We start from the raw sequence: 10,544 nt of genomic DNA on the forward strand, positions 1-10,544 counted from the left end.
TGAGCACTTCCATAGTTATTAACTGAAAGCATCCTGTGTCAATGATCATTTCGCATGTGGATTGTGTATATCATGTGGCAGGCATAAAGGTCCTTAATGCACACGGAAGTCAAGGAAGTTTCTTTTTCGAAAAGATCCTGGATCAACCATGATTCGAACCCGGCACCCTCAGCATGGTCATGCTGAATACCCACGCTTTCACAATTATGGCTATAAGGCTATATGCAACATGAAAACAGAGTAAATAAATCACTATTGCATCGAGCCCCATATAGCCACAGTTGTGAAGGAGTGGGTATTCAGCATGACCAAACTGAGGATGCCGGGATGGCTTTCGTATATGAAAATCATTCCAGCATTATTCGGAGTTGGCGGTTGCAGGTGGGATTGCAACCCGGCTGGTTGGCATTAAATATGATATGCCGGGGGTTACCGTAATGTTAACGAGAAAGCTATTAGTTAATTACTTTGGATATGCTCATAGAACACTTGTCAGCCATAAAGGGTAAGAAGAGGAAGAAAAACGAAAAGAAGAAAGCGGCGAGTAAGATACAGAGGAAAAGGATGTAACAAAGATTAATATAAAAGTGTCATTTTTAAAATATTCAGCTTTATTTGTGTCTTTGTGCTGTATCAAGCTGGGACAATGGGACAATCGTCCATCTTGCCATTAATTTGTTTCTTTCAATGCTATCGAAAATCAATAAGATCTGTTCAACTCCATACCACAGAACCGCTTCATTTGGTTGGATCTTCAACCCTGCCAGCAAACAATAGCGTACCAAAGTCCTCATCTTCGATAAAGAACAAGAAGGGCCGATTGGCGGTGAAAATTTGCGTTCCATCTCCGCCAAATTTGTTGACTAGTTGGATTTCTACAAATTAAAGAACAATTCCGGTTATTTTTTGAGCATTTTCCGTTCAAATATCCTCTCTCTTACCTGTAGCTGCATAGGCTTCACTTCCCAGGTGATTGATGCTGATTCCAGCCTTCTGGAACACTCGTGAAACTCGCACCTCGTTTCGGGTTCCCTTGCCACGTGCCAGCAGAGGGAGGGAGGCATTTTGTGAGAAAATTTCACGAATGCCGATCTGAAACAAGAGCACAATGTTACTACCTGTAAACTGATACACCTCAATTGACCAACTTACATCCTTCAGTGGCTGGTTCAACTCTTCGGAAAAGTCAAACTTGAACTTTGGAATGGTAACGTTCACTTCAGTTTCGTCCATGTACCACAGAGCCTGATGGAGGGTGGTAGGAGTGATTTTCTCCAGAACATCATCAACAGTCTTTCCTTGGTGTGGTAGGATGAAATACATGGCGAATTTTCCTCCACGATACGACAAACGCAGAAGCTGAGCGTCCAATGCCGCTGAATCATCGTAGTAGAACTGACCATTTTGTTCCATGAATGGAGCTTGCACTTGCTTCTGCTTGCCATGGAAGGTCAACATTGGCGTGTATTCTGGGAATGGGTAAGTCCACAGTCCCTTGAAGTATATGGCGTTGATCAACGTGATAACCGCTCCTTCCAATCCATCTGCAAAAGAAATGATTTTTTTTATTATGCTTCTTGTAAGATTACTAAGATTTTTACCAGGAGTAACGAGTTCCGAAATGCGTCCGTGCGTTGTTTTGTTCACCCAGTTATTGATCAGTTCTGCGGCATTTTTCGGGTTGGAGAAAGGAACTTTGTCAACCGTGGCGCTGTAGTAGTGATCCGAAATGATCTGATACTTGGAGATAACGTCAATGTACTCCTCGACGAAGAACTTGGTGGCAATCTCCAGGTCGTAGTCGTGGTGGGTTGACTGAAAAGAAAATTTCAACAATGCAGTAAAGCAACATTTGAAACATTTCCAAACCCATCTTACCAGTGCCGAATCCAACCATTGGCGATACTTGCTACGGGTCGCGTTCAGATCACCGTTGGGCTCCAACACAGTTTTCAGTTCTCGCTTGGTCTGCGTTTCCGAAAGCTCGGCAGCATCTCCGGTGGCTTCGTACAGGAGGACTAGCAAAATTTTCACCGAAAGTGGAGATATGATCGTGTTGGCCTTTTGTGATGCGAAGACTTGCTGTTAAGGAGAGAACAGTATTTCATTATTACAGGTTTTTTTTTTTCACGTTTCAAAGTTATTACAAACCTTGGTTAGCTTCCAGTCAAATTCGACATTTCTCTGTCCCCGGAATGGTTGTTCATCGTTATTGATAACGTCATTACATGTGCATGATGCAATGATGCAGACTGTGGAAAACAATTACAAAATGTTTGTTTTGGGTGCATTTTTTATCCGATAAAAGTAATCTATTAATTTTTACTACGAGTTTCTGCATTGAACAGGTTTATTTAGTATTTACAAGCATGAGTCACCTGTTTCACTTAAGTTATGTGAGATTTTTTTCATATATATGATATTTTTTGTACTAGAAAAGAGAAAGAGTTTAGGAGGTTAAACAAATCTAATTTAGGTAAACCGGTAGGTTTGAAAAGTGCGCCAACGAGCGAACACAACCACTGAATGCGACTATGCTCAACACATTCGGACTCACGATCAAATGAAGTGATTATCTATCCTTCGAAAAAGGCACACTATATATTACCGAGACGTCAGGTGTAGAATGTAAATCCGCTTATGATTACACAAAGTTTGGAAGTCGCAAATCACCATGACATAACCAAAATCACAGTCGATCTCCGTACATTGTATAGGTCATATACAGTTGAAACTTATCCTCTGAAACTCCCATGAAACAAAACTTTACCCCTCCCCCCTCTCCAAACAATCAAGAAACCTTTTCAGGTTACCACAGGAAATCCATAAAACCATCATAGAAGCATCTCAGATCTCCCTGAAACTATGTAGACAGGACATTTCTGAGGTCTTCCCTAAATCTCTTCGGGGGGGGGGGGGGGGATGTTCTAGTTAATAATGTGTCCAGAAATTATTGAAAACATGGATTTCTCTGGGGAATTCCTACAGAATGTGTTCCAGAAATTCCTTAAGAAATCCCTCCTGGGATTTTCTGAGGAATTCCTCATGAGATTACTTCCGGGATCGCTCCTGAGGTTTCTTCAGAAAGTCCTCCAAGAATTCCTCCAGGGATTCCCTCAGGCATTCCTCCAAGTATTGAATTAGGAATTCCATATAGGTTTCTTTCAGGACAGCTTCAGGTATTATTTTAACCCTTATGTGGTCGACAGGGTACCCGGGTACCCAGCGCCCATTTGAAAAGCAAGGTGTAGAAAAAGCAAAAAATTGCCGGACACATAACGGTTAAAAAATCCCCAGGGATTCCTTCAGGAGTTCTTCTTGGATCTTTCAGGAATTCCTTTTGGAATTCCTTCAGGAACTCCTCCAGGAATTCCTGCTAGAATTGTTTAGAGATTCCCTTACGAATTTCCTTGGCATAGCTTCCGGGATTCCTCCTGGGATTCCTTCAGGATTTGCTTTAGGGATTCGTCCAGAAGTTCTTCCTTTCTTTCTCTTCTTGACGTAACGTCCTCATTGGGACAATGCCTGCTTCTCAGCTTAGTGTACTATGAGCACTTCCACAGTTATTAACTGAGAGCTTCCTCTGCCAATGACCATTTTGCATGCGTATATCGTGTGGCAGGCACGAAGATACTTTATGCCCAAGGAAGTCAAGGAAATTTCCTTTACGAAAAGATCCTGGACCGACCGGGAATCGAACCCGTCACCCTCAGCATGGTCATGCTGAATACCCGTGCGTTTACCACCTCGGCTATATCGGCCCTCCACGAGCTTTGAATTCCTTCAGGATATTTTCAAGTATTCCTTCTGTGATTTCTTCAGGAAATTTCTCTTTAGATTACTTCAGGAATTCTCTCTGGGATTTCTCCAAGGATTCCTCCAGGAATTCCTGCTGGGTTCTTCCAAGATTTTCCGCTGGGATTCTTCTGAAATTCGTTTAGACTCTTGAGATACCTCCAGAAACTCCTCTATAAGTAACGACCTCAGAACTACGCCACATTTGGGCCACAATCGCATGATGGTTGCTTAATAATACGCATTGCGAAATGATTGACTTTTCCATTTCTAGGCAAAATTGACAACATGCTTATGCATATCTTTAGAAATGAAAACATTTTTTTTTGTTTTTATTAACTTGCAAATAAAAGCACTAAAAAACACTATTTTTTATATTTTGTAAATATATTCCATAATTCTTATATTAGGAAATAAAAAAAATGTATATGTATAGTGTACTAGTCAGTGTCGGTTGACGAAATGAACAAATAAAAAAAGCCTTCAGGAATTTCATTAGGGATTCCTCCAGAGATTCTTCCAGTGATTTCTCCTGGAATTGCTCAAGTGATTCCTGCTGGAATTGCTCCAGTGTTTTTTCAAGTAATTTCCCCTATAATTTTTCCAGGACTTCTTCCTGGCATTCATCCAAGGATTCCTAAAGGCTTTATTTTAGAGATTTTATCCACAAATTTGCCCAGAGACTCCTTAAGCAGCTCCTCCAAGAATTCTCCCAGGAGTTATCCTAGGAATTCCTCCAGATATTGCTCCAGGTCTTCCTCCAGCAATTCCCCAAGAAATACTTCCAGAAATTTCCCCAGGAAGTCCTGTAGGGTATCCTTCAGAAACTCCACCAGGCGTTCCACCAGGAACTCCTCCAGACATCCCTTCAGGAATTTCTCCTGACCTTACTCCAGGAACTCGTCCCGGCAACCCTCCAAGAATTCATATATGATCATAATTATTCATGGAGTTCTTCCAGGAATTCATATAGAATTTTTTCCAGAGATTGCTCCAGGAATTTCTCAAGGGAATGCTCTAAGGCTTCCTTCAAGGATTCCTCTCTTTCAAGGATCCCTCTAATTTTTTTCTAAGAATTTCTTCAAATTTCATCAAGGGTTTCGTCTTGGAATTAACCACGGATTCCTTCGTGAAATTCTCCTGAGATTTATCCAAGAACTTATCTAGGAATTGCTTCAAACATTCCTCCAGGAGTTCCTCCATCAAGAATTTCTCCAGATATTTCTCAAATAATTCTTCTATGGGATAAGACTTTATTTATGAAATCTTTCATAAATTCGTCATGGAATTCATCCAGGAATTTCTACAGGGATTCCTGTTGGAGTACATCACGTTTTTTTTCCAACGAATCTACCAGGGATTCATCCAAATATTTCCCCAGAGATTCCTCTAGGGATTACTCCGAGAGTTCCTCCAGAAATTTCTTCATGATTAGAACCATGCATTCTTTCAAAGATTCCTCCAGGAACTCTTCAAGGAATTCCTCCAGGAACTGGTCCTGGAATTGATCTTGAAACTCATCCAGAAATCCAGACATTCCTTCAGGTACTCCTCTAAGAATTCATCCAGGATATCATTTGAGAATGCTCAAGGGAATGCTTCCTGGAGTGGCTTGAAATTTTATTTAGGAACGCCTCCAAGAACTCCTCCAAGAGTTCCTCCACAAATTCCTCCCGTAATTAATCGAGATATTCCTCCAAAAATCTTGCAGGTTTTCCTCCAGCAATTCCACAAAGGATTTCTCTAGAAGTTCCTTCCAGAACTCCTCTAGGGATTTCTTCAAAAATTCCTCCAGAGATTCATCCATGAATTCCTTCAGGAATTTCTCCAGGGATTTCTCCAAGTTTTTTTTCCAGGGATTTCTTCAAGACTTCTTCCATGGATTGCTACAGTGATTCCTACTGAAATTTCACCACGGATTTCTTCAAAAAATCCTCCAGAGATTCATTCAAGAATTCCTTCAAGGATTGGGACGCCAGGAATTTCTCCAGGGTTTCCTCCGGGCATTAATTCAGGCATTCCTCCGTGAATTCTTTCAGAGATCTCTCTACGGATCCCTGCGAAAATTCCGCTAGGAATCCATGAATGAATAAATGAATGAATTCTTCTAGGCATTTCTTCAAGGAACTCCTCCAAGCATTCCCCCACGATTGAAACCTGGGATACTTCCAGCAATTCTTCCAAAGATTCTTCCAGGAATTCTTCCAGGGATTTCTTCAGAAATTCCTCCAGGGATTTGTCCGGAATTTCTCTTGTGTTTTTTTTTCAAAAATTCCTCTCAATATATTTTCAAAAAACTATTCGGGAGTCTTCAATAAGTTCAAAACTGCTCCAATAATCCAATACTCAAGGAATTCTTCAGGGATCATTTAATTAATTACTTCAAGAGATCATTTAGAAATTCTGTCTTTAGGAGTTTTTCAGGCATGTTTTGAGGGTTTTCTTTTAGAAAGTACTACAGGTATTCTTTCTTCCAAAAAATTGTAAAGGTTTTCTTCCCTTTAAAATGCCTCGTGGGTTTCCTCCAATAATTGTTTTAGAACTTATTCAAGGATTCCTTCAGGGAATTCTACCAAGGAATCAGCACCACACTGATTTGTGTAGAACAGGCGAGTTTTTTCATCGTTTGAAGAATCAAATACTGCTTTCAGAATAATATAATAATGTTATCATATTCAGTGATCGCTCAAACAGCCCCTCCCCCCCTCCTGACAGAAAAGTTGGCTACGCCCCTGCTGCGTACAGCAGCGAACACTCAGGTCTTAACCTGACCGGTAAAATAAGTATTACTTCTCGTGCTGCACAATCCAGATCACCAATGAGCATTTAAATAGGCAGTATTTCAGTTTCAAATCTGCATTCCACCTGCTTACTGCCGTACAATAGCAATTCGACTGCTAAGCTTCCCCTAATAAGCAATCGTACTGCTGTTTGACATCTAACAGCTGTTGCGTAGCATTCCAAATGCACGGCATGTTTTGGTGAATAAGCATATAAATTGCTTCTTTAATGCCATATAACTGCTAGGAGAGATGAATGATGCTAAAACTGTAACACAACAATGCTGACAACAACTAATTTATGTGTCATGGCTGTAGGACCGGTATCATTCGGGTGTTATTTTAGTCATAGGTAGCATATGAAGCTAATCAACGAGAGTAAAGAGGCGTTTCCAAATAAAGCTCCCCGGGTTCATTTCTCATGGTTGATGTTAATTATAAGCACATGCCCGATCCCGGGTTGAACGAAATAAGTGCTGGTTTTGAGCCTTAAATAGATCAAATAATCAATGCACATTATCTAATCATCTATATAGCTTATACTGTAGCGTGGTTCTGTACCATCTTCAACCCGAGGGTCGAGAGATCTAATCGCGGTTTCGCAGAAATTAGCAAAGAAAAACAACAGCCAACATACCTCAAGTTGCAAAAGTTGTACAAGATAGCGAGAGAAAAAAATGAGAAAAGAAAGGGAAAACAGGTAAGAAGCAGAGAAATTGAGCATGGCAAAATGGTTTGGTTTTAGTTTTGGCAATCGGAAAGATATGAAGGTTAAGCATTTAATCAGCGGTATATTGAGCCGAAACCGGCATTTAAGCACTCATGGCGCATATACGGCAGATTGGTATTTAATAACCTGCTGTTAAGGCACATATAGTGCTAAATAAATGCTACTTCAGCTGCTTATTGGTTACCTGGGAAGTTACACAACTGTTCCTTCTTTACACTACGGTTATAAGATATGTAAGTTTTACGATAATTATTCTTTTTAAAATTGAAAGAATATTTTGCTGTGTGACCGTGAAAAACCGCCAATCAGGAAGGACATGAAAAAAAAAACAATGGCTTTACAGGTTTGGGTTCTCGAGCTCGCACCACCATGTATTGGTTTATGACGCAACTTTATGCTTTTATGACTCAGCGGCACGGTTCCATGATTCAGTGTTATGATAACGCCTTTGGCAACCACGACTTTTTTTTCATGAAAATACACGCTTAAACCGTCCAGCACTAAAGTGCATAATTTCCAGACTACACCAAAAATGTGTAACCCTTACAAATTCACAAAATCAGCTCATGCGTACACTCGAGAAGAGTGTAGGAGCTGTTTTTGTGAATGTGTAAGGGTTACACATTTTTGGTGTGGCCTGGAAATTATGCAGTTATGAGTAGGTCTTACACATTTTAGATGTTGAGCGGTTTTAGCGTGTATTGAGAAATATTTAAGATGTCATGATATCATGACCCGTAGTTATGATATCATAACGTGGAATATTTGTGATTGCATAAGGTTTTCGTCATGAATTTTGAAACAGGGTTTTCACGTGTAAATGTAAAGGGTGTGACCAATATGTGAATGTGGTTCATGGTCATGTGGGGGGGTTGTTTACTTTTCATCACACTTAATTTGATGATGCTGGATCTAAATTGAGTATTTAAAATCTTTCGTTTGAGGTACTCTATGTGTAAATATTAAAAGAAAACAGTAAGGTAAAGATTGACCCACTTTTAACACCCAAAATTAGTAAATTTCTTTAAAAATCGTCTGATTTTGACAACTTTTATTCTTTTCCAAACATAAACTATAAGTTACCATCAAGTTTTACTAAAAGTTAAGCTCAAAAAGCCTACCATAAATGAAGAAAGGCGTTTTGTGAGGCATCTGAGAAACAAGGAATAATCGAATATAAAATAAATTGATATTTTTTATAACATTATATCTGAAATTATTATTATGAAAATTGTCATACCATCTTTAACAATATAACTGATTTACGTCAATACTTCTTCCATTTATGAAGAACTGTCGCATCCTCAGCGGTTGATGGACGTGGATACCATAGTGACCAAATTTACTCCGCTGAGCAACTTCCCCTCAGGTAATGGCAAACAATTGTGCATTGCTGATAAATAAAGCATTAGTATATGAGCAAATGACAGCACATATACCTAGAAATTATTTTTTTTTGTGTTATCTCTCATTGTATGTTTAGCTCTGCACTGTTCCAATCCGTATGATTGAGTTTTAAGTTTTGTCAATCATTTTCTCAAGATTCCGTTTTCATATATACCAAATATTATCTTCTAAAATAAATGCCAATTGATCGGTTATTTTTTTTCGAATGTTTATCTTATTCAAATCCATTCGAACCAAAATTGCTCCAACAAGTCGAAAGCAATACATCATACCGGCATCGGGAACTAGTATACTTGTCGACGAACACAAACACAAAGAGCAGCTCTCGAAGCCGGTAGTCGCCGCGCTGCGACAGTGACGATCATCCGAGCTGCGTTTGCTTCGCTGACGAATCCCGGTTCGCCGGGGAATCCCATCTTCCGTCGCAAAAGAGAAACAAAACTCGATCCACCACACAGCTGAGCTGAAAAATATCACCACCGCGCCGCCGGCAGCCCAGGGCAAAGTTCCTCTCGTGAAGAAGTTCAAGATCTTTGCTGACATGGTTCAAATCAATGCGATGCGATAGGCGGCAACCGCGCGCGCATACTCGACTCAAGCGAGCGGAAGAACCAGACGGACCGGTTTGCTATATGCGGTTACAGTGGATCACAGTTTTAGACAGTAAGTTCGTTGGACCGCAAGCCATCGTTACCCGATGGCACATCTTTCGGGTTTTGCAAAACTGACCATTTCGAGTTTTTTTTTGATAATTTCACTGCAACTAACGATTGATTCATTCCTCTCCATGACTCGGTTGGATTTACAAATGCAATCGATCTGTTCAACCTTTAGAATTCAGGGTTAAGTAATCTAACGAAGAAATTTGATGCTGCTTGGAACGAGCTTATCAACAATAACACGGGGAAGTACAGCTCAGAAATATTACTGGGAAGGCATTCTGGGAAGCATAGAGTGATAAGCGGGAATTCGACAATCTCGTTGTTTTAGGCCAACACAATATTAGCACATCCGGTAGTTATCTAACTATTCACTAATTTTCATAAACCACATTTACACTTTCACTGAACATCAAGAATAAACATTACAATACTCACAAATTATCACACTTAATACTCTCATGGTGGTGTGTTTGCCAGCAAGTCGTCCGAGAGTCCTGCTTCGTCCAATCTCCAGTGGCAACTAAATCGGATTGATACCGGTGATCGTGCGGTACCCTTCGCTGTGCTTTTGTGACTAATATTTACCCGAACGATCGCCACCGCCACAAGAAATCGTCAAATATGAGTGTCTCTATCTTGTCGATGGATTTTTACGTGCGCGACGCCGTCTCGTCGCGTCGTAGTCGTTTGTATTGATATGCTTACGACCAACGACGGCGACGTGAGTGCTGTATGCGGCGCAAAGTGGGCTTTGGGCAAACCTGTTGGTTGGAGAATCTGAGAATGGAAATTACTTTTAACGATCGGGATTACCCGATTCCCACCCATAGGCGGTGGAGACGTTGTTTTTGCATGCGAGGACGCATTTATGCAAATATTATTGGTTTTGGTCCTGAATGGGGTATTTTTCTGGAAGAAATATACTATTTTGTTCACAAAATGTAGAGTCAGAACATTTTGTTGATTTATATATAGTTTTTGTTCCTTATTATTACCCCCCATAAAAAAGTAGGATTTGTATAGGTCTAACTAGACTGGGGGCTAAACTGCTAAAGCAGTCATCAAACAGTTTTTTCCATGAAAAATCAAAGCCAGCACTTTCGAGTAGCACTGGTATATGGTCGGCGTTAAGTCAGCCCGGACAATCTGTTTTTCAATGATTTCGAGAAA

At 40.3% G+C, this 10,544-nt stretch overlaps 1 protein-coding gene across 1 annotated transcript; it reads right to left on the reverse strand.

Moving 5' to 3' along the window:
• Nucleotides 1-590: 590 nt before the first annotated feature.
• On the reverse strand, nucleotides 591-9,974 carry LOC109422978 (serine protease inhibitor 2). Its single transcript, XM_019697882.3, has 7 exons — nucleotides 9,810-9,974; nucleotides 2,152-2,252; nucleotides 1,879-2,082; nucleotides 1,602-1,815; nucleotides 1,153-1,544; nucleotides 942-1,092; nucleotides 591-875 (listed from the first exon to the last, which is right to left on the reverse strand). The coding sequence occupies exons 1-7, from the start codon at nucleotides 9,832-9,834 to the stop codon at nucleotides 739-741; spliced, it is 1,224 nt and encodes a 407-aa protein (XP_019553427.1). The 5' UTR covers nucleotides 9,835-9,974; the 3' UTR covers nucleotides 591-738.
• Between the last annotated feature and the right edge of the window lie 570 nt (nucleotides 9,975-10,544).

This window comes from Aedes albopictus, unplaced genomic scaffold, assembly GCF_035046485.1.
Source record: "Aedes albopictus strain Foshan unplaced genomic scaffold, AalbF5 HiC_scaffold_94, whole genome shotgun sequence".
Classification (NCBI taxonomy): domain Eukaryota; kingdom Metazoa; phylum Arthropoda; class Insecta; order Diptera; family Culicidae; genus Aedes; species Aedes albopictus.

Bases quoted from the DNA above. Each gene is read 5' to 3' on its own strand.
- LOC109422978 (XM_019697882.3), bottom strand. From the start codon at position 9,834: ATGAGAGTATTAAGTGTGATAATTT. The intron at 2,083-2,151 runs GTTTGTAATAAC...TCTCCTTAACAG, and splicing joins TTGACTGGAAGCTAACCAAG to CAAGTCTTCGCATCACAAAA. The intron at 1,093-1,152 runs GTAAGTTGGTCA...CTCTTGTTTCAG, and splicing joins TGAACCAGCCACTGAAGGAT to ATCGGCATTCGTGAAATTTT.